This window comes from Halichoerus grypus, chromosome 3 (genome assembly GCF_964656455.1).
Source record: "Halichoerus grypus chromosome 3, mHalGry1.hap1.1, whole genome shotgun sequence".
Taxonomy (NCBI): domain Eukaryota; kingdom Metazoa; phylum Chordata; class Mammalia; order Carnivora; family Phocidae; genus Halichoerus; species Halichoerus grypus.
In genome coordinates this window covers 187,567,297-187,592,544 of record NC_135714.1, presented here as the reverse complement: position 1 = coordinate 187,592,544, position 25,248 = coordinate 187,567,297, and the positions used below count along the sequence as shown (strand labels likewise).

Here is a 25,248-nt window from a genome sequence, read left to right as displayed (position 1 = left end):
CTCTGGCCATTTTAGAGCATTGGTGATAGCGATGGGATCGGTCTGTATTATTTGATTCTTTTTAAAATCCAGATAAAATTTGAGATTGTAAACTTATGTTACCCCAACTCCAAAGCAGGGCTGAAACTCCTCTATTATGTCCCCAACAGCCATCATTTTAGGATTTTTCTAATGTGTAGTAAAGATCACAGGAATATATTCCTAATTGTTCTTGTAAGAAGGTTGGTATTTGATATTACACTGAGACCTGTTGGTTAAGAGATGGGCTTTGGTGTAGAAAGAACTAGGTTATGAGGTAGCATCAACCACTTCTTAGTAGCGTGATCTTAGAAGTATTTAACCTCTTTTTCAGTTTCCCCTTCTGGAAAATGAGTGATCATACTTGTCCCACAGTGAAATGAGATTATATATGAAGCAGTATGAACAGTGTTTCTAGAAAACACTCAGTGGGTGCTGCTATTACGTTTTCATATATCCATTCCCACTTATTTTTCCTGTGGATGACCTTCAGCTTGCCCTTGTGCTACGCATCTGTGTTGGTGGACAATGAGCGTGCATTCATCTGCACTACCTGAGGATAGTGACTTCTCCAAGATCCTTTGAATCCTTCAACATTGTTGGTTGGGGTCTCTTATTTTTCCTTGTTTTCTTCTCTCCATGATATTTATATTCTTTTTTGTATAGGTATTAATTGAAAAGGACTGGATTTCCTTTGGTCATAAGTTTAATCACAGGTAAAAAAAATACTTAAAAATCTGTTGTTTTGAATGTGTAGGACAAAAAAATTCTGTTTCTGAAGTTTTCAGTTTAGTGGGGAAAATAGCCTTATTTTGTGTATCTTATTCAAAAAGTTAAAGTTTTGTTGTATACATTGTATCATGAAGTTCTACTGTCTAGTGGCAGCAGTATCTCTGAGATAGAGGATAATGGACAGAAAGAATGTGGAAATGGACAAAGACTAGCTATATAATTGTTTTACGAGGAAACCCTTTTTAAAGCTACCAAGTTGAGTGGAACTGAAACTTCTGAGAAGTTTCCAGTTCTAATGTTTTCACTCTTGGAAGAACTCCTAAACTGATCTTTACTCATTTCTATTCCTAAAGTTGGTTATCCATTGCTGAGCAGATGAGGTTCTATATCGTTATTTTGAATTTGATGGCACCCAAATAACCCTTTTGGATTTTAAAATTCACATAATAGTGTAAAGGACTAGGCAGTCTTCATTTAAAAATCAATACAAGGGGTGCCTGGGTTGCTCAGTCAGTTGAGCATCTGAATCTTGATCTTGGCTTGGGTCTTGATCTCAGGGTTGTGAGTTCAAGCCCATGTTGGGCTTCATGCTGGGCATGGAACCTACTTAAAAAAATCGATACAAATGTGAGGGAGAAGCTTCTGATGTACTCTTGAAAAACAAAGGTGGGAGATATAAAGGTATGGGAGTCTGGGAGTATGGGAATTGTCACATGGGAAATAAATTATGTGACAGGTTTTAACATTGCTCTAAAAATATCCTGAGAAACTTGGGAAACCACATTTTTTTCAAGTTGTCTTTCTTCCTCTTCCCTTCCAACAAAACAGTGCAAAAGCAAAAAAAAAAAAAAAAAAAACAGTGCAAAAGCAAAAAACTCTAACACTCCCACAAATTGCTAATTAAATAAAGTGGAAGATTTATTTCAGAAGTCCTGAAGTACTTTTGGGAAACTTGAATTAAAGAATGCTCTATTAAAAAAGCAGAAGATTTACTTCAAAAGTCGCAAATGTACTTTTACAACTTGAATTAAAGAATGCTCTTAAAAAAAAAATGTTCTTTTGCCATGGCAAGTTTCCTTGAATTTTATCTCTTGCACTAATGCTTTCTTTTGTAACTGTATGTCCCTTTTCTAGCCAGACCTTCAGTACAGTTTCTCTTGAAAGTGGAATTTAAGAAGTTAATTTTTTCCACTTCTGCACCCCAGGTTTATAAGGTTTATCTAGAAATTAGGTCTTCTTGTATGTAAACTAGGGTTTTTGCATTTATAGCTTTGTAAATAAAAAACCTCAACTTGCTATAAAGTCTCTTAATATTTTGTTGTATAGATATGGCAATCTAGATGGTGATCCAAAAGAAATCTCTCCAGTTATTGATCAGTTCATTGAGTGTGTCTGGCAGTTAATGGAACAATTTCCTTGTGCCTTTGAGTTCAATGAGAGATTTTTGATTCACATTCAACATCACATTTATTCCTGCCAGTTTGGAAACTTCTTATGTAATAGCCAAAAGGAGCGACAAGAACTCAAGTAAGTGTTTTGCTGTTTAATTTTTATCTAAGGATTTTGTGATTGAGAATTTCAGATGACATTTTAAAATTCTGGAGACTATTTTAGCCACATATCTACACTGGCAGATGACAGTTATTTTCTTTTTCCTGACATCACTTCATAAACGGTTTAATGTCAGTGACTGACAAAGATAGACACAAGCTCATCTGCCCCACTGACATCCACAGACAGGGTGGCAGACTTGATGCACTCACATTGAAAGGAAACTTCCTGGAGTCAGAGGAAGCAATTTTTGTACTTAAAGGACAAAGTTAGACATCTTCAGTGGATATACTCTCCGAGTAAGAACTGCAAATCTAACTGGGAAAGCAAATTCGAAACTCAAGTCATTCTTTTACTCAGATTAAAACTGTATTGTTTTTAACCAGGAGGAAAGTCAGTGAAATGTAGAATTTAAAATAAATTGCTAAGTCAAAAACTTAACAGCAAAGTGCTTTATGAATTGCAATGAGAGAACAGTTTTGAAATTTTCATAAAATGATTTTAACTCTGGTGTATATAATACCAGATTTAATTCTGGAAATGATCAGTTCAAGTAAAATGGACTTTACTGGTTTTATATAGTCTGAACAGAAAGAAAATGGCTTTTTCAGGTGCATACTAGTTTGTTTTCTCTCAGGAACTTCAAGTGTGATTCCTGCTAAATGGTAAATGATGAAAAGTAGCAGAGTGCTTCCTTCAAGCTCACCTCTTTTCCTAGACAGTTTTGTGCTTTGCTGTGACGGACCCATCACTTTAATGGTGTCTGCTTGCCTTTGAATCCTGGCTATTCCACTCACTATGTGTCTTTGTGACTATGTGACTTTGAGAGAAACTGCTCAATCTCTCTTAGCCTCGGTTTCCTCACCTGTACAATGGACAGATCTCGTAGGAGTTCAGTGAGGGCTGGATGAGAGAAGACAGGTGAAGCATTTAAATAGTACCTGGCAAATAATAAAATTTCAGTGATTATTTGGGGAAAAATTTCCCCCAAATTACATAAAGTTTTGTTTTACACTCAGAGGAATTAAACATCTTGTCCAGGCCAGTACAGATAGCAGAGGTTGAGACTCTTACAGTGCCCTTCTGCTAGATCATGAGGACACACAGATTGTAAATTTCCCTGCTACAGAACAGGGACACGGGATATTCATCTAACAATTATTGGTCCCTTTCCAGTTTTAATACTACATATCTACAATTTCTAAGAACCAAGATGGGTCATTTTCAGGTTTCTTTTCTTTATAACAGAATTCAAGAAAGAACATACTCTTTATGGGCTCACCTGTGGAAGAATCGGGCCGACTATATGAATCCTCTATTTAGAGCTGATCACAGTCAGACCCGGGGAACCCTTTGTCTCCCCTCAACGCCATTCAACTTCATGTACAAGTATGTAAACCTCTAGGACCTTACTCAGTATGCTTATGAACCTAGATTCTGCCACTGTTTAACATCTGGAGGCCAAAGCAGATGAACACTGAGCCTCAAGGCTTTTTTTTTGGATGTAAAACACACTAAAAGAGGATGCTTTAAATACCTGATCTGGTATTTTTGCCAGTGTCCCCTCTCCCCTTCCTTCCCCCTACATATGGAATTCTCTTTAGAAGTCAATGTTTTATAATAATGATCTTTAAAAATGTAAGTTCCAGTATTATTAGAAGCAAAAAACAGAGAGGGAGGGAAGAAGAAAGGAAGGAAGCAAGAAAGGATAGAGGAAAGGATGGACCAAGTAAACCAAGTGTCTTGTAAGTTAAATGTGGAATCACAAGTTTAGGTAGTGATCATGACTTAGCTTACCTTCTTTTTCTGCTGAAACTCCGCCTAGTGGAACTATTTCCCTGTGGAAATAAATTATTTTTAAGACTGTGTATATATTGGGATGGGAAGAGCAGGGTGGCATCCTACAGATTCTATTAGAGATGTAGGTTATATTTTATCCTTTGGCTTCTCTATGTGGAAGTTGTATGATGTGGAGGATGTCTCAGAGGTCAGCAAAAAGACAAACTTACACAGAATAAACTGAGAAACCACATTCTTTCTCCCTATGCACCCCCGAAAACACACTTAGTGCTTAGTGGCTTCCTCTATAGTTTTTTTTTTTCCCTCCTCAATTTGCTTTTGTTCTTAATTATTTCTATCTAATTATTTGCCCAGAATTTTAAAGAATACTGTCACACTGAAAAAAAAAAAAAGCCATAAAACAGCAGTTTTGAGAGCTGTTGAGATACAATGCAATCAACTGTATTGCTCCTAATTTGTTAGGAATAGCCAGTCAACAAATATGTTATAGAGGGTCCAGCACTATTCTAGGCACTATGGATAAAACAATGAATGACACTAAAACCCTGCCCTCAAAGTACTTTTCTAAGTAAAGCATAGATCTACAGACATCCCTGTGATAATACGATTTATTCTTTGCAATCCAGTATGCTTTCTTGTGTAGGATAAAAGAAGAAAGGTTTATTGCAAACGGAAATGTCAATTTTTGGTGGTTGTGATTAAAAAAAAAAAAAAAGACAAGCCAAAACCCTCAAATCTGCAACTGAGAGATTCTAAATGTTAATATAATCACTAATTTTCCAAGTTTACTTCAAAACTAAGAGCCATTTTCTTAAAAAGAAAAAAGAATATGGTAATATGTGCTACTTTGGTTTACTTTAGAAAGATACAGGCCTTCTTATTTCAGGACCATATGTACAAGTAGACTCACCATGAATTTATCCTCCTGAAAGAAATTTACTGACCCAAGAAAAAGAGAACATCAACATGAAATCATTACCTTAAGTAAGTGTCGTCTTTGAGCCCGTAATGCGTGATCATTAGGACTTTGGGACTGCGGCATCATAGATACCTTAGAGGACTTGAGGGAGTGAATTTACAGACTGATATGCAGTATCCTAAAGCTCTGCCATCTTTTGCAGGTTTTGGAATGGGATGTACAATCGCTTTGAAAAGGGACTGCAGCCCCGACAGTCTGTTACGGATTACCTTATGGCAGTGAAGGAGGAGACCCAGCAGCTGCAGGAAGAACTAGAGGCCCTGGAAGAAGTAAGACACGCTCGTTCTTATTCATCTCTTTTTGATGCTTATTTCTTGACAACCACTGTTCCATGAACACCTCTCATGACTCAGGGTATGTGAACACAGCAACATAGCCATTTCATATTTTTAGCTAAGTGGATACCTGAAACAGAACCCCACCTAGATATCTGGCTCGGGGCTCACTCACATGGTTTGCTGAACTTGTCGGTTATTCCTATAATAGGTCAGGTTTTATTTATTACTGTTATTTGAGAGAACTAAAATTCTTTCTGAAAGGTACATTTAAAAATGGGATTCAGAGTGAAAGAACAAAATCAGATATATGCACATGTGGTAAAATTTTCTCTACTTTTTAGAATATTATTATTACATTAGCCTATGAATGGTAATAGCTGAGACCAACTTAGCAACAGCCTAATTTTTGGCTTTTATAATTTCCCAGTAATTGGCCAGGAAGGTTATAATATACATATTTTTGCTAATTATATGACTTTGTTTCCAGTGATACCACTGGTTTAGTTGCTCACTAAAACCACTTGGATTCTTTGCTTCATTCTGCTTCACTCATCTTAAAACTCCATGGCATCATCAGGTCATTCACTTGCTCAAGAACTGGCAACCAATTCCTGTGGTCTGGACCAGAATTCTGAATTGAGACTAAATATTAAAATAAGATGAAAGGCCTTTTCTCCCCGCTCCTAAGATCATATGTGGTGTAGATTGGTAATGTCTAATGAAATGAAAGTTGGCGAAATATCACAAGACGAGTTCCAACAAACTCTACTCCTTTACTAATGGATAGTCACCCCTAAGAATGATGGCCTGGGGTACATGCACTATGGTTCAGGGACCCCACCAATAAAGATAGTCATGTAGAGGTAGCTGGTGAGGCTGACTTCTCTGGTTGCTCCCATAACATTACCAGGAAACATCACCTTTCAAGATAGAAGTACCACGGAAGAACTTAGGTCTAGGGTTGCACACTCAAGTCCATACAGGAGCCAGATGGATGAAACAAATTCTGTCACTAGTAAACTGTTGGTTTTGAGAACTTTTGAAATCAAGCATAAATCTTATCTATTATAAATCTGCAAGGCTGAAACAAACCATCTTTGATCCTATATGGAGAGCTCGACCTTAAGTTTACATGACTGGAGAAACAGTTTTTGTGCATCAAAATCACCTCACAAAAAATCCTACTACCAGGGCTCTAAGCCCAGAGATTCTGATGGAGAATCTTTCGAGCTCCACAATGATTGTGAATTTCCTCCAGGGCTGACAGACCTTGAATTAAATAACACACAGAGACAACTGAAATGAAGCAAAGGTTAGGTTTTTAGGATTCCGGAGCTCTGGTAAAAGCCTCTATGATTTTTGCCATTTTTAAGTCCACTCACAACATCAGTAGGCCAGTTTTATTTCCTCTTCCTAAAGGTACCCAAGCTTTACGAAAAGCTTAGGATTCTCCTGGTCTGTTCCAATATTCTTTTTGTTAAAATACTAAAAATGAAAAAAAAAATTTACTTAGAAAAACCTTAATTAAAAGACATTGGCTGTTTCTCCTTTATAACAAAGTTAAAACCCCTTAGTCTGGCATTTAAATTTTCCCACAATTCAGTAATCAGTCCTTTCAGCTTTATTCTCTACTATTGTCCTTGCTCAAATTTAAAAATTTTTTATTTAACTAACATATAATGTATTATTTGTTTCAGGGGTACAGGTCTGTGATTCTGGGTCTTATATACTACCTAGTGCTCATTACAATACATACCCTCCCCACTGTCCATCACCCCCCCCCACCCCTTCCCCTCCAGCAACCCTGTTTGTTTCCTAAGATTAAGAGTCTCTTATGGTTTGTCTCCCTCTCTGGTTTTGTCTTACTTTGTTTTTTCCTTTCTTCCCCTATGATCCTCTGCCTTGTTTCTTAAATTCCACATATGAGTGAGATCATATGATAATTGTCTTTCTCTGATTGACTTATTTTGCTTAGCATAATACCTTCTAGTTCCATCCATGTTGTTGCCCTTGCTCAAATTTAACTGTTCTCTGCTTCTTGTACACAATGACCTCTTCCTACTTTTGTGTTTTTCTTCTCACTGTCCCTCCTGCCATAAATGCTCTAACCATCACCAGCACCCCCCAGTTTAATTCCTTCACAGTCCTGTTAAAATGCTCCTTCATTCCTGAAGCTTATTCGGATCTCTTCCCTCTAGCCATCCCACCTGCCCTCTTAAATTATTTTGACCTCTTCCAAATTCTTACATTACCTGAATTCTGCCTCCATACTCCAAGTTCCTTATGGCTGCATCTGTATTTATCTCTGTTACTTGTATTGCCCAGTACAATGCTCTTTGCACACACAACTTAGGGTGAATGCTTTTGAAATGATTATGTAATACTTGATCTTTTAACACCTCCCTTGCTGATGCCAAAGGATGAAATCTGGTAAAATGTATTTTGAACAACCCAAATGTCCATCATCTGATGAAGAGATAAATAAAATATGGATATTCATGCAATGTAGTATTATTTAGTCATAAAAAGGAACGAAGTATTGATACATGCTACGTTGTGGATGAACCCCAAGAACATAAACTAAGGGAAAAGAAGCCAGACATGAAAGAACACATGGTTTATGATTCCATTTATAGGAAATGTTCAGACTAGGCAAATCCACAGAGCTAGAAAGTAACTTAGTGGTTGCCAGGGCTGTCGGAAGGGGGAATGGGGAGTAACTACTAATGGATATGGGGTTTTCTTTGGGGATGAAAATATTTTGGAATTAGGTAGTAGTTAATTGTTGTGTAATCTTGTGACTATACTAAAACCAATGAATTGTATATTTGGGGGGGAAGTTTATGGTAATTGACTTATATCTTAATTTATAAACTTAGATAATAAACACCTCATTCCTGATGTTTAAAAAAAATGTATTGAGTTCATAGGATGAAAATCATTATGTAAAACCTTACAGGTATAGAAAGAAGGATGACTCCTGATTGCCAGGTGCTTTACATAGTTTTTTTTGTTTTTTGCTTGTTTTTTTTGCATTTTACAGAAAATCTATATACTAAGGCAGGTATTACCTTCCTTAATTAGAGATGAAGAAACCAAGTCTCGGAGAATCTAACTATTTTGTCCAAGGTCATAAAATCTAGCTTTGAAACCACGTCCACTTAAATCCCATGTTCTTAACATTATACTCAGCTGGAAAGTAATAAATGCTAAATTATTTATGTTTCCGTTTTTTTTTTTTTTAGAGGCTGGAAAAAATTCAAAAAGTCCAGTTGAATCACACTAAAGTGAAGAGTAAGCAGAGTGAACCCAGCAAACACTCAGGGTTTTCCACCTCAGACAACAGCACAGCCAACACTCCTCAGGATTACAGTGGAAATATGAAATCATTTCCATCCAGGAGTCCTTCCCAAGGTGATGAAGATTCTGCTCTCATTCTAACCCAAGACAATTTGAAAAGCTCAGATCCAGATCTGTCGGCCAACAGTGATCAGGAGTCTGGGGTGGAGGATTTGAGCTGCCGGTCTCCAAGTGGTGGGGAGTGTGCACCAAGTGAAGACAGTGGCAAGGACCGTGACTCGGATGAAGCGGTGTTTCTCACTGCCTGAAGTTTCCCTGTGGGGATCCAAAATAAAGGACACACAAGAAACACTTTCCAAAAATAAGGGAGCAGTGCAATTTAAAATAAAAACTAATTCAAGAAATGGTACATGTCATTGAGAATTATAAAATGTAGCAATGAAAAGGGAAAAAAAAGTCCAACTCTTAGTTTCTTTAGATGTTGAAGAACAGGAAGTAGCCATTTCTTTTATCAAACATAAACGAAAAATTCCCCATTTTAAACGTTGTTCTAGACTCTGAAAGTTTTGTTCACTACGTAGTGCTGACCTCTTCCATCACCTGAGTTATCATTACAAATCTTCCTTGTCATAGCATGCATCTGCTCAAAAAGTGCCCCGACTCCTTCTCCCCTCAAACCTGTTATCCTCAGTCTTTCCCTGTATTTCACTTCCAGATATGTATTTTGTTTTCTAGAACATGTGACATTGCCTTCCATCCCGACTGTTACCAGTATTTCTAGTGGCAGAGCACACTGTGGAAACGCACCCGTTTTGGTTGGCAGATGTGTCTCTGTAACTGAGGAGCTTTGTAATTTGCTTGAGCTTATCTTTCAGGTTTAATGATCACTTTAACTTTTCCTTAAATAATATATTTTGAATTGTTATTATAATCTTGTTTCCTTTTTCTGGAATCTCATCATTTAAAAAACGCTGAAACATTATTAATTCACTTCTTCTCTAACACGGGTCTAATACCTAATAAAATAGAAGCAACATTTACTCTTTGGTTCTTAAAATATGAATTCAGATCATATTAAATATAACATTTTAAATTATAAATGTTATAAAACATAGCATTTTAAAATAACCTTTTATTACTATTCCAGAGATTGCATTACCACGACAGTGTGGGCCAAACACCAGCCTGATGCTTTTAGTATAATAAAGTTAGTTAGCAGTGTAACATTTTGATAAGGAAGAACACCAGTTAAAAACTAGAGAATTTGGTTGTCCTGTCTATTTAACAATAGAATAAGTTTTATCACCTATTGTTTTAGAAACTGTGTAACTGGTTAATATGACTTAACATTAGTAACCACTGACTGCTGAAAGTTCTGAAAAGAGTTTGATTATAAACTTTTGATCTGAAGAAACTTAGTGGAGAAAGTTTAGACAGAGATAAATAACATTTACAACTGCATGGTTTTTAATTATCATTACATTCTAGAATGTAAAGGACCCACTTTTATAATCATATGAGGGGAGGGTGGGGGAGAGAGAGAATCTCAGGCAGACTCCCTGCTGCTCACGGAGCCTGACATGGGGCCCAATCTCACAGCCCTGAGACTATGACCTGTGCCGAAATCAAGAGTCATATGCTCAACTGACTAAGCCACCCAGGCACCCCTACATCAATATTTTGAATAGGTAAAATTTGTTAAATAAGGTATTAAATTTTGCTGAAATGGGAATAAGGTAAGAGAGGGAAGAGGAATAACATCACCAACATGGTGACAGAGGTTGTTTCTGACTTTGCCCCCCTTCACAAGAAGACTAACAACTGTTCATGGACAAGATACCACTGAGAGGATCCTAGAGCGCTCAGGAGTGAGGCTAAGGCCCACCACGGCACAAGAGAGACCAAGACAGACTGCATTAGAAGGGTAAGAGGGACAGCTACATGCTGATCACATTGCCCCTCCCCCAGGCTGGCTCAGTACTACATGGAGAGATTCCCCCTTGAGCCTACGGTTCCTCTAGGGGGAGAGCCCATGGGTGACATCCAGCCTCCCACCCACCCAATGTTGTGGGTTGCTTAGCTGGAGCCCCTACTCAGGTTTCACTCCACAAGGACTGCAGGGAAAGCCATGGGGCTCAACCACTAGGAGCCTGCGACAGAGAAGGGGAGAGGGGCTTCCAACAACCAACACTTGGGAGTTGGAAGACAGTTCCTATGAGCACAGCCTAAGTAATAGTCCCAACCAGTGGTTTTGCTCATCTGCAAACCAGGTCAGTGGCACAATCTGGGGAACTTGGCAGGGTTCAGGCCTGCCAAATGTGGGTCCCCAAAGAAGGAGTTCTGCTGGCCCTGGTGCCTGGTCTTCTCATGCCTTGGCGGAAGAGCTGAGCCACAGCTACCCTCCTGATCAGAACATCTATTCAGGAAAGTTTGGGAGTTGCCTACAGTGGGCTCTTGCCCACACAGTAACCAGAGACCTAGCCATCTCCAGCCCCCACATCTACAAAGCATGGCCTCCTGCACCATCTGACAGGAAGGGCTGACAAAAACACCTGGAAGCTGTGTGATCCAGCAACTCTTAAGCCAAGAAATAGGTGGGCAGAACTGATAGCACCACAAAACAGTGGTCTTGTTTGGCCAGGGAACTTGAGGCATGGGTTGGCTTGAGTCAAGACCACAAAGCATTAATGGCCTTTGAGCTGCTTCTCCTGCTGCACCCGACCAGGGAAACTAGTTCATAGCCCCACTTATTGCTGAACACAACCTTCAACCCACCCACACAGGGAACCTAACCAGAGCACACAGGAAACTGCATAGCCCACCCAACATCCCCATTTACAGGGCACTTGAATAGAGCACAGCACATGGCTTTCCATGTCTGTAGAGCAAAACCAGTGGTCTCATCTGACCAGGATATTCAGTGCAACTCTTGCCTGAATCAGGTCCCCAAACAAGCTATGCAGGCCCTAGGTTCCATCCTACTGCCCTGCTAGGGCAGAGAGGATAATTCACAGCCCCAACAAAGGCTAAATATAATACCCAGTCCCAACCTTCTAGTAAGCCTAACTAGAGAATCCAGGAAATCACAAAGACCATCCCACAGCCTGACTTGAGTAGGGAACCAAGCCAGCAGTGCTATCCAGCTATTCTCAGTCCCTGACATACCTCTGAACTCAGAGCATGAATAGCTGCCTTGCCCAAAAATAGACTCTAATAGGAGGCCCCACCTACCCAAGGATGTTATCAGCAAACATGTCCAGAAACCCAGACTGAGCTGACTGGTAAGAAATGTCTCTGCCAAATCAAACATGCTAAGTCTGAAAGAGGAGACCCCTTACTCAAATGCACAGGTACCAACCTAGGGAATCAAAGATCTTGTGAAAAATCAGGTAAGTATGATACCACCAAAGGAAACAGATAAAGCTCTACTAACTGACCCAAAAGAAATGGAGATCTGTGAGCTGTCAGATAAAGAATTCAGAATAATTCTCATAAAGAAGTTTAGTGAACTGTAAGAACACACAGACAGCTAAACAAAATTAGGAAAACAATACATGACCAAGAAGTTCAACAAAGAAAGAGAAATCATCAAACACACTCCAAATCCTAGAGCTAAAAAATATAGTAACTGAATCGAAAAATTCAATAAAGAGTTTCAAAAACAGACTCAACCATGCAGAAGAACAAAGCAATAAACTGGAAGAAAAACAATTGAAATTATTCAGTCAGAGGAGCAAAAAGAAAAAAAATGAAAAAAAAGTGAAGAGGGGCTACAGGAAGTATAGGACACAATGAAAACAAATAATATTTGCATTATGGGAATACCAGGAGAAAAAGAAATGGACAGAAAGTATATTTAGAGCAATAATGGCTGAAAACTTCCCAAACCTGGGTAGAGAAATAGATACCCAGGATCCAGGAGGCCCCAAGGACCCAAACAGGTTGAACTCAAATAGGGCTAAATCAAGACACTTTACAATTAAATGTGAACAAAGACAAAGACTTTTGAAAGCAGCAAGAGAAAAGAGAGATTACAAAAAAGGGAACCCCAAATAAGGCTAAAGGTGGACCTCTGAACAGAAATTTTTCAGGTCTGAAAACAATGGGATGACATATTCAAAATAAGAAAAACCCAAAGTTTCAATCAAGAATTCTATACCCAGTGAAGCTGGGAAATAAAGGAGGGATAGACTTTGCCAGATAGACAAAGGCTGAGTGATTTCATTACCACTAAACCTGTCTTACAAGAAATTCTATAGGGAGCTCTTTGAGTGAAAATATAAGATCACTAGTTAATAGCATAGAAACATAAGAAGGCAGTGTAAAACTCACTGGTAATAAATAGTAAAAAAATGGATTCTGTAATAGGGTAATGGTGGTGTGTAGGTCACTTAAGACTCTAGTTTGAAATTTAAAAACAAACACAGTAAAAGTAACCATATCTTTAATAATCTGATATTAACTACACAATAAGAAAAATGTAAATTGCAACATTCATGAACTAAAATGTGAGGATGTGAGAAGTGTAAAGCTTAGGAATTCAATTAAAGCTGCTATTAGTTAAAAATAGGATGTTAAATTTTAAGATATTTTATGTAAGCCTCATGGTAACACAGGGAAAAACCTTAGTAATTATACAAAAGATGACAAAGAAGTCAAAGTATACTGATAACGACAAGACATCAAACCACAAAGACAAAAGAATAAGAAACAAGGAACAAATGGATCTACAAAACAAACACAAAACAGCAAAATGGCAATAGTAAATCCTTATCCATAATTACCTTAAATGTCAGTAGATTAAATTCTCCAAAGACACAGAAAGGCTACGTGGATTAAAATAACAAGACTCAAATGATAATCTACAAGAGACCCATTTCAGACTTAAAGGTAGACTGAGAGTGAAGAAAGACATTTCAAGCAATTGGTAACCAAAAAAAACCCCAAACCAACAACAACAATAAAAAAACCAGGGGTAGCTATACTTATATCAGACAAAATAGACTTTAAAAACTGTAAAAAGTGGGTACCTGGGTGGCTCAGTCAGTTAAGCGTCTGCCTTCAGCTCAGGTCATGATCCCAGGGGCCCGGGATCAAGCCCAATGTCTGGCTCCCTGCTCAGCAGGGAGTCTGCTTCTCTCTCTGCCTCTGCCCCTTCCCTTGCTCGTTATCTCTCTCTCAAATAAAATCTTTAAAAAATTGTAAAAAGAGACAAAGAAGGTCATTATATAAAAGATAAGGGGGTGAATACATTAAGATGATGTAACAATTATAAATATTTATGCACCCAATGTTACAGTCAGAGCACATAAAGACATAAAGCAAAAATTAACAGACCTAAAAGGAGAAATAAGCAACAATACAGTAATAGTTGGGGATTTAATACTCCACTCAACAATGGATAGATCATGCAGATAGCAAATCAATAAGGAAAAAGCAGATTTGAGTAACACAATAGACAAAATGGACTTAACAGTGATATACAGAACATTCTCTCTGGAGAGCAGAATACATTCTTCCCAGGTGTAAATGGAACATTTTCTAGGATAGAACATGTTAGGCCAAAAAACAATTCTTAGCAAATTCAAGAACACTGAAATCATACCAAATATCTTCTCTGACCATAATGGTATGAAACTAGAAATCAGTAACGAGGAAAACTGCAGAAAAAAATGGAAATTAAACAACACTCTCCCGAAGGGAATCAAAGAAATTAAAGTGGAAATAAAATATCTTGAGACAAATAACAATTGTGAGATGCAGTAAAAGCAATTCAAAGAGGAAAGTTCATAGCAATAAAACATCCCAGATAAACAATCTAACTCCAGGCCTTAAGAAGTAGAAAAAGAATAACAAAGTGAACCCCAGGTTAGCATAAGGAAGGAAGTAAAGATTACAGAAGAACTAAATGAAGGAGGGAAGAGGAAAGCAATAGAAAACAGTAACCAAACTAAGAGGTAGTTTTTTGAATATATATAATTGACAAACTATAAGATAAATCAAGGAAAAATGAGGAACCAAATCAACAAAATTATAAATGAAACATGGAGATATTACAACTGATACTACAGAAATACAGAGAATCATAAAAGGCTAATATGAACAATCATATGCCAACAAACAGGAAAATGTTATAAGAAATTAAATAATTCTTAGAAGCATACAATCTACTGAGACTGAACTGAGAAGAAACAGTCTGAATTAGACTAATTACTGGTATGGAGATTTAATCAGTAATTAAAACTCTCCCAATGAAGAAAATTCCAAGACTAGACGTCTTCACTGGTAAACTTTAACAAATATTTAAAGTAAAATTAACACTGATCCTTCTGAAATTCTTCTAAGAAATCAAACAGGTGACACTCCCAAACTCATTTTACAAGCCAACATCACCAATAACCAAAGCCAGAAAAAGATACCACCAGAAAACTATGAACCAATATCCCTGATGACAGAGATGCAAAAATTCTCAACAAAATACTAGCAAACTGACTTCAGCAGCTCATGAAAAGGATCATTTACAATGATCAAGGGTGATTTATACCTGGGATGCAAGGATGACTCAACATGTGTCAATCAATCAATGTGATACATGACATTAATAAAAGAAAAAAAATCATGCTATCATTGCAATAGGTACAGAAAAAGCATCTGAAAAAATGCAACATCCTTTCATGATAAAAACTCTTACCGACTACATATAGGAGGAATGATTCTCAACATAATAAAGGCCATATATGATAAGTCTACATCTATTCCAATATTCAATGGTCAAAGGGTGAAAGCTTTTCCTTTAAGATAGGGAACATGACATGTGTGCCCACTCTCACCACTCAGTCAACACTGTATTGGGAAGTCTTTGACAGAGCAATCAGGCAAGAAATAAAAGGCATTAGAAATGGAGATGAAGAAGTAAGATTTTTCTCTATTTATATATGACATGATTTTATAAATAGAAAATCCTAAAGACTCCACCAAAAAAAATGTTAGGTCTAATCAATGAATTCAGTAAAGCTGTAGGATACTCAATTAACATACAAAAATTTGTACCATTTCTATACAATAACAAATTACCTGAAAAAGAAATAAAGAACACAATCCCATTTACAATAGCACCAAAAGCAATAAAGTACTGAGGAATAAATTTAACCAAGGAAGTAAAAGATCTCTACTCTGAAAACTGTAATAAATTGATGAAAGAAACTAAAGACGACTCAAATACATGGAAAGGTATCCTGTGTTGTCAGACTGGAAAAAACTAATATTGTTAAAATGTCTATACTACCAAAATCCATTTATAGATTCATGCAAATCCTTATCAAGATTCCGGTGGCATTTTCCTACAGAAGTAGGAAAAATTCCTAAAATTTATGTGGAACAACAAAAGACTCTGAATAGTCAAAGACATCCTGACAAAAAAGAGAAAAAGCAGTACAAGCTATACTATAAAGCTATAGTAATCAAACCAGTATGGTACTATCACAAAAGCAGACAAATAGATCAGTGAAGAGAACTGAGAGCTCAGAAATAAACCCAAACATATAGGGTCAACTATTATTTGACAACGGAGCCAAGAACACTCTGGAGAAAGACAGTTTCTTCAATGAATGGTGCTGGGAAAACTGGATGTTCACATGTTAAAGAATGAAATTATACACCTATCTTACACCACTTACAAAAATTAACTCAAAATGGATTAAAGACTTATATGTGAGACTTGAAAAATGAAACTCCTAAATTAAAAAAAGGAAAAAAGTTCCTTACCATGGGTCTTGGTCATGACTTTTTTGGATGTAACACCTAAAGCACAAACAACAAAATAAAAAATCAACAAGTGGGATTACATCAAACTAAAAGTTTCTTTTGCAAAAGAAACAACCAACAAAGTGAAAAGATAACCTATGAAATGGGAAAAAAATACTGCAAACTACATATCTGATAGGGAGTGAATATCCAAAAAAACAGAAAGAACTTATAAAAACACAATAACAAAAATAAAAGTAATCCAATTTAAAATGGGCAAAAGACTTGACTAGACATTTCCCCATAAAAGACACATGAAAGGCAACAGTTATACGAAAAGATGCAAATCAAAATCACTGACATATCACCTCATGCCTCTTAGGGTGGCCATCCTCAACAAGACAAGATATAACAAATGCTGGTAAGGATGTGGACGAAAGGAACACTTGTGCACTATTGGTAGAACTGTAAACTGGTGCAACCAGTACAGAAAAGAGTATGGAGCATCCTCAAAATATTAAAATAGAATGACCACACCTACCAATGCACGAGCAGCAGTTGAGGTCAGGACCCATGGCCTTCCAGGCCAAGGGTTACTCCTGCCAACCAGTTACCCTACAGGATTCATGGTTGCCCCTTGCAACCACTCAGGCTAGGGGCCATCCCTGCCTACCACTGTGCCCACAGCATTTGTGGACCCACCACAACAAGAGGGAGCACACAGCCTACACAGGTGGCAACCTTGGAGCAGCTGGCTCTGGTGGCCAATGGAGATTGCGCTTCTGGGCCCTACAGGATATCCCCTACCAAAAGCTATCCAGACTAGGAGACATAGCTGAACTACCTAATACATAGAAAGAAACAAAGAGAGGCAAAACGAGGAGACAGAATAGTATGTTCCAAAAGAAAACCTAGAACTAAAAACCTCAGAAAAAGAACGAAACAAAATGGAGATGGTTGATCTAACAAATAGTTCAAAGTAATGGCCATAAAGATGCTTACTAAACTTGGAAGAACAATGGACGACAAGGTGAAAATTTCAGCAAAGAAAAAATATAAGAAAGTACCAATCCTAACTGAAGAGTAAAATACCAGAAATGAAAACTACACTAGAGGGAATAAACAGCAGATTATATGATAAAGAAAAATGGATCAATAATCTGGAAGACAGGGTGGTGAAAACTACCCAAACTGAACAGGAAAAAAAAAAAGATAGTTTAAGGGATCTCTGAGACATCAAGAATACTAACAATCACATTACAGGGAATCCCAGAAGGAAAAGAAAAAAGAGTAGAAACTTTATTTGAAGAAATAACGGCTGAAAAGTTCTCTAATCTGGGAAAGGAAACAGACATGCAGGTCCAGGAAGCACAAGTCTCAAACAAGAGAAACCCAGAGATCCACACTAAGACACATTATAATTAAAAGATCAAAAATTAAAGATAAAGAGAGTATCTTAAAAGCAGCAAGAGAAAAACAATTAGTTACTTACAAAGGAGCCCCCTCCCCCATAGAACTATCAGCTGATTTTTCAGTAGAAAAATTACAGGTCAGAAGAAAGTGGCACAATATATTTAAACTGCTGAGAGAAAAAAAACCCAAAACCTACAACCAAGAATACTCTACCTGGCAAGGTTATTATTCAGAATTGAAGGGAAAATAAAGAATTTCCTAGACAAGAAAAAACTAAAAGAGTTCTCACCACTAAACCACTTTGCAAAAAATATTACAAGGATTCCTTTATGCAGAAAAGCCCATAACTAGAAATAAGAAAAAAAATGAAAGAAAAAAATTTGACTGATAAAAACAAACATAGTAAAAATAATGGATCAACCAATTATATAGCATGAAGATTAAAAGACAAAAGAAGCAAAATTAATTATATCTATAATAATCATTTAAGGGATTCACAAAATAAAAAGATGTAAAGTATGACATCAAAAACATAAAACGTGGGACAGGGGAGTATTATTTTTGTATTTTTGTATGTATTATTTTTAGAATGTGTTCGAACTTAAGCAACCACCAACTTAAAAAAGACTGCTATACACATAGGTTGTTATATATGAGCCTTCTGGTAACAACAAACAAAAAACCTGTAATAAATACACAGCAAGAGAAAAGGAATCCAAGGGTAACACTAAAGAAAGTCACCAACACAAGGGAAGAGAGGAAGAATGAAATAGAGATTATAAAAACAACCAGAAAAAAATTAAGAAAATGGCAATAAATTCATACCCATTAGTAATTACTATAAATGTAAATGAACTAAATGCTCCAATCAAAAGACAAAGGGTGGCTGAATGGATAAAAAAAACAAGATGCTGTTTACAAGAGACTCACTACAGATGAAAAGACACATATACTGAATGGGAAGGGATGAAAGATACATGAAAATGGAAAAGAAAGCTGGAATAGCAATAGTTATGTCAGACAAAATAAACTTTAAAACAAAGGCTATAACAAGAAACAAAGGGCATTAAATAATAATAAAAGGATCAAACAGGAAGATTTAACATTTACAAATACTTATACATCTAACCTAGGAGCACCTAAATATTGAGACACAAAGGGAGAAACTGACAGTAATATAAAATAGTAGTGGACTTTAACACTTCACTTACTTCAAAGGATAGATCTTCCAGAAAGAAAATTATTAAGAAAACATTATCCTTAAATGACACATTACACCAAATGACTTAATAGATATATACATGGTATTCTATCCCAAACAGGAGAATATGCATTCTTCTTAGGTGCAAATGGAGCATTCTCCTGGATGAATCACATGTTAGGCCACAAAGCAAGTCTCCATAAATTTAAGAAGACTGAAATTATATGAAACATCTTTTCCAGCCACAAAGGTATGAAACTAGAAATCAATTACAAGAAGAAAACTGGAAAAAACAAACACATGGATACTAAACAACATGCTACTAAACAAACAATGGGTCAATGAAGACATCAAAGAGGAAACTAAAAAAACAAAACAAAAAACCTTGAGACAAATAGAAATGAAAATGCAACATTCCAAAATCTGAGACACAGCAAAAGCAGTTCTAATGGGAAGTTTATAGTGATACAGGCTCACCTCAAGAAATAAGGAAAATCTCAAACAATCTAATCCTACATCTAAAGGAACTAGAAGAACAAACAAAACCCAAAGTTAGTAGAAGGAAGAAAACAGAAAAGATCAGAATAGAAATAACTGAAATAGAGACAAACAAAACAAAAACAATAAAAAGGATCAGTGAAACTAAGCTGGTTCTTTGGAAAGATAAACTTCAAAATATTTAGTCAGGCATATTAAAAAAAAAAAAAGCCAGGGCCCAATAAATAAAATCAGGAATAAAAGAGAAGTATCATAAGAGACTACAATGAATAATTATATACAAAATTGGAAGACCTAGAAAAAATGGATAAATTCCTAGAAATATACAATCTTCTGGCACTAAATCCAAAAGAAATAGAAAATCTGAACAGACCAATTACTAGTAATGAAACTGAATCAGTAATCAAAAAACTCCGAACAAAGTCCAAAACCAGATGGCTTCACTGGCGAATTCTCTCAAATATGTAGAATTAATACCTATCCTTGTACTATTTCAAAAAAAAATGAAGAGGAGTAAATGCTTCCTAAGCTAATTCTATAAGGCCAGCATTACCCTGATACCTAAACTAGAAACAAATAAACAAACAAAAAAAATAACAAATGCAAAAATTCTCAACAATATATTAGCAAACTGAATTCAACAGTAAATTGAAAGGATCATCCACCACAATCAAGTGGAACTTATTCTGGGAATGCAAGGATGGTTCAACATTTGCAAATCAATTGTGATAAACCACATCAACAAAACAAAAGATCATATGATCATCTCAATGGATGCATAAAAAGCATTTGACAAAGTTCAACATCCATTTATGATAAAAAGTCTCAACAAAGTGAGTATAGTGGAAATGAACCTCAATGTAATAAGGCCACATATGGCAAACTCACAGCTAACATCATAGTCAACACTGAAAACCTGAAAGCTTTTCTTCTAGGAGTAGGAACAAGACAAGGACGTCTATTCTCACCACTTTTATTTAATATAGTATTGGAAGAACTAGCCACAACAATTAGGCAAGAAAAAGAAATAAAAGGTATCCAAATTAGGAAGTAAAACTCACTATTTGCAGAAGACATGAAACCATATATAGAAAACCCTAAAGCCTCCACCAAAAAAATATTAGAAATAAAATATTAAAATAAAGGAATTCAGTAAAGTTGCAGGCTACAAAATCAATAAGCAGAAATCTGTTGCATTTCTATACAGTAATAACTATAAGAAAGAGAAAATAAGAAAACAATCCCAATGACAATTGTATCAACAAGAATAAAATACTTAGGAATAAATGTTACCAAGGAGGTGAAAGACTGCTGTACAGAAAACTGTAAGACATTGATGGAAGAAATTGAAGATGACACTAATAAATGGAAAAACATGCCATGTCGTGGATTGGAAGAATTAATATTGTTAAAATGTCCATACTACACAAAGTCACATACAGATTCAGTGCAATCCCTATCAAAATACCAATGGCATTTTTCACAGAACTAGAACAAATAACCCTAAAATTTATATGGAATCACCAAAAGACACCAGATAGCCAAAGCTGTCCTGAGACAGAACAAACCTGAAGGTATCATGCTCCCGGATATCAAACCACACTACAAAGCTACAGTAATCAAAACAGTATGGTAATGGCACAAAAACAGACACACAGATCAATGGAACAGAATAGAGAGCCCAGATATAAACTTACACTTATAAGGTCAACTGATCTTTGAGAAAGTTGGCAGGAACATACAATGGAGAAAAGACAGTCTCTTTAATTAATGGTGATGAAAAAACTGGGCAGCTACATGCAAAAGAATGAAACCAGACCACCTTCTTATACCATATACAAAAATAAGATCAAAAAGTACTAAAGACTTAAATGTACAATATGGATCCACAAAACTGGAAGAAAACAGGCAGTATGCTCTTTGATACTGGTTTTAGCATCAGTTTTTTTTTTTTTTTTTTGGCTCTTTTTAAAGATGGATAGCATAAGCAAAAATAAACAGAACTACATTAAACTAAAAAGCTTTTGCACAGCAAAGGATACCATCAAAAGAACAAAAAGGCAACCTACTGAATGGGAGAAGATATTTGCAAATGACATTTGATTAGGGGTTAATATCCAAAATATATAAAAAACTCATCCAACTCAATATCAGAAAAATAAACAATTCTGATTAAAAATGGGTAGAGGACCTATAAAGACATTTTTCCAAAGAAGACAAAGAGGTGATTAATAGGCATGGAAAGATCATCAGCAACCATGGTGAAATGCGTATCAAGACCACACTGAAATATCACTTTGTATCTGTCAGAATGGCTATTATCAAAAAGACAAGCAATAACATATTGGTGAGGATATGGAGAAAAGGGAACCCTGGTAGACTGTTGGTGGGAAGGTAAATTGGTACAGCCACAATAAAAACAGTATGACGTTTACTCAAAAAATTAAAAATGGATCTACCATAGGATCCAGCCATTCCCCTTCTAGGTATTTATCTAAAGAAAACAAAAACACTAATTGGAAAAGACATATGCACCCTTTATTATTTATATTAGCAAAGATACTGAAACAACCTAAATATGCATGATATATGAAAGGATTAAAGAAATGGGGTGTGTGTGTGTGTGTGTGTGTGTGTGTGTGTGTGTATACAGATATACACACAGTGGAATATCACTCAGCCATAAAAGTGTGAAATCCTGTCATGTGTGACAACTAGGACAGACCTAGAGGGTATTATCCTAAGTGAAATAAGTCAGAGAAAAACTAATACTGTATGATTTTGGTTATATGTGTAATCTAAACAGCAAAAAAAATGAACAAACAAAACAATACAGGAACAGACTCACAGATACAGAGAACTGATGGTTGCAGAGAGGGAAGGGGAGATAGACAAAAGAGGTGAAGGGGATTAAGAGGTACAATCTTCCAATTATAAAATAAGACAGGGGATGTAATGTACAGCATAGGGAATATAATAATATTCTAACAACTTTGTATAATGACAGATGGTAACTAGACTTACTGTAGTGATCACTTCATAATACATATTAACAAATCACTATACACCTGAAACTTACACAATATTGCCTGTTGATTATCTTCAATTAACAAAAGTCCAAACTGTCCTTGGGAAAAAAAAAAAAAAAAACTGAACTGCCATGACCCAGCAATTCAATTTCTGGGAACATGTCCAAAAGAAACAAAAATATGTAACTCTAAAAGGTTTCTGCACCCCCATGTTCATAACAGCGTTATTTACAACAGCCAAGACAGGGAGACAAACTAACTGTCCATTGATGGATGAATGAAGAAGTTGAGTAGATACACAATGGAATATTATTCAGCAATAGAGAACAAGGATATCCTGCCCCTTGTGACAACATGAGTGGATCCTGAGGGCATTATTATGCTAAGTGAAGTAAGTCAAGAGAAAAGCAAACATTGTATGATCTCATATGTAGAATCTAAAACAAACAACTCATAGGAAAAGAGATCCGACTTATGGTTACCAGAGATGGGGGTGTAGGAAGGGGGACTGGAGAAAGATGGTGAAAAGGTACAACCTTCCAGTGACGAGATAAATGAGTACTAGGGTCGTAACATACCACATAGCATGAGCATAGCTAACACTGCTTCATGATACACACGAAAGTTAAGAGAGTTAATCCTAACAATTCTCATCACAAGGAAAACAACTTTTGCTTTTTAGCTTATCTCCCATGGTGAGATGATGGATGCTTCAGTCGACTTATTGTGGTAATCATTCACAATGTATGTAGGTCAAACCATTATGTTCTCTATCTTAAACTTAGACAGTGATGTATGTCAACTATGTACCAATAAAACAGAAAAAAAGAGAAAGGACAAGAAAGCTACATTGCTGAAATGCCCAGTATGAAAGGTTTGGAGGGTATGGAATAGCAATATATTTAAATAAAATAATCCAGTATTCAGTCGACCCTTGAACAACATCAGATTGAACTGCACGACTCCACATATATATAGATTTTTTTTTTCAATAAAGCACAGTAGTGTAAATGTATTTTCTCTTCTTTATGATTTTTAACATTTTCTTTTCTCTAGCCTACTTATTGTAAGAATACAGTATATATGTATAACAAACAAAATATGTGGTAATCAACTGTTTATGTTATCAATAAGGCTCCTAGGCAACAGCAGGCTACTGGTGGTTAAGTTTTTGAGGAGTCAAAAATTGTACATGGATTTTTGTCTGTGCAGGAAGTCAGTACTCCTAAGCTCCACATTGTTCAAAAGTCGACTGTAATTGTTTATGTGTTAATCATTTAAACAGAACAACCCTAATGTCAGAGACGTGTAATATAAAAGTACTCTGTTAATGTAAATAAAACAAGTACAATTCTTTTAGAACATAAAATTTGAGCATACTCTGCTGAGGAATTCTTGTTCATTTTCTGCCATTTACTGTATATAGTAATACCTTATTAATGATACTTAGGATAATACTTGTAATGGATTTTGCATTTTTATAAGACAACTCACTATATGCCATTCTTGTAGTACTCTTGGAAACTTCTTTGCCTAATACTGAGGATGAGATTTTAATTTCTTCCATTTGGCAGTTTATATCTACAAAAATACAGAAATTTTTTTTTAAAAATGACACAGTAAATATATGAAACAAAACTATGCAGTTTATTTTGAAACACAAATAGTATAAATATTTGGTATTTTAAAATGTCTTTAATGTGATGTCTTTCCCATCAGACACATAAACTCTTTTTTCAGCCTCCCCAAACGTTTTACAAGATACTATAATTTACACATATGTTCATTTAGACTACTTACTAGAAGTTAATCTAACACTGATATTTATATAAAAAGTTACATTTATTGCATATTAAAACTTTATTATGCTTTCACAGGGTCTTGAAAGAGCATGGCCAATCCAAAAGACTAAAATTAAAATCTCTAATAGCACATACTCATTTTACATCAAACATCAATCAGAAAGTGTTTTATTTAGAGCACCTGTTTTAAGGCATAGGTAATAAACTAATGTAAAACCGACTCAAGGCAGATTACTTCCCAACTAGTAATATTTAGAGCTCAAGTGACTTGTTATTTAGTGATACTCAGGAAAATTTAATTATTTGAAGTAGGTAAGAACTTTGACCATAATTCAGCAATCAACAAAGGAACTTCTTTAAAAATAAAGTTAGGTGAGGATAAGGGAAACCTTGGCATATGGTTTTATTCTTTAAGATCAAAAAGTTTACTCTCTTCCCCTAAAAATGAATTCCAATTTTCATTGAAATTCCTTCGATTTAAGCAAATGTAATTTATGATCAAACTTACCTGTCAAACAACCTCTATTCCAATATAAATTTCCTACTCTTGTTTATTCCTAGAAAATCTTCCAATTTGAAACAGGTATCTTTACTGTACATCCCATTTATTTCGACAACTTTCTTCTATTTGAGACATTAGTGTTTAAATTTCTACCCATGACAAACTTCTACTCTGAATAATAACTCCTAAGCTTTCCTCTATTTTCTGATGTCCATCTGGTCTTCTCTTACATGTTAAAGTAAAATCAGAACCTCTGCCTTGGCAGGCCTTTTTTCCCCTGTGGCATGACCTCTCCAAATGACCAATTTTTAGAAGAAAACAACATAGCCATAAAATTACCCAAAAAATCACTTACTTTTTCTATTGCAATATAAACCAAAATATGCAGACTTTTTTCTGTCT

At 35.9% G+C, this 25,248-nt stretch overlaps 1 protein-coding gene across 2 annotated transcripts in view; it reads left to right on the top strand.

The window, feature by feature from the left end:
* MTMR7 (myotubularin related protein 7) overlaps nt 1-8,988 on the top strand; it is a 105,721-nt gene extending 96,733 nt beyond the window's left edge. For both annotated transcript variants that reach the window (XM_078069685.1, XM_078069684.1), the window contains exons 10-14: nt 685-734; nt 2,077-2,277; nt 3,550-3,690; nt 5,223-5,349; nt 8,604-8,988. In XM_078069685.1, coding sequence (XP_077925811.1) covers nt 685-734; nt 2,077-2,277; nt 3,550-3,690; nt 5,223-5,349; nt 8,604-8,966 — 882 coding nt within the window. In that variant the 3' untranslated portion in view covers nt 8,967-8,988. The remainder of the gene's footprint in view (nt 1-684; nt 735-2,076; nt 2,278-3,549; nt 3,691-5,222; nt 5,350-8,603) is intronic.
* Nucleotides 8,989-25,248: the final 16,260 nt, after the last annotated feature.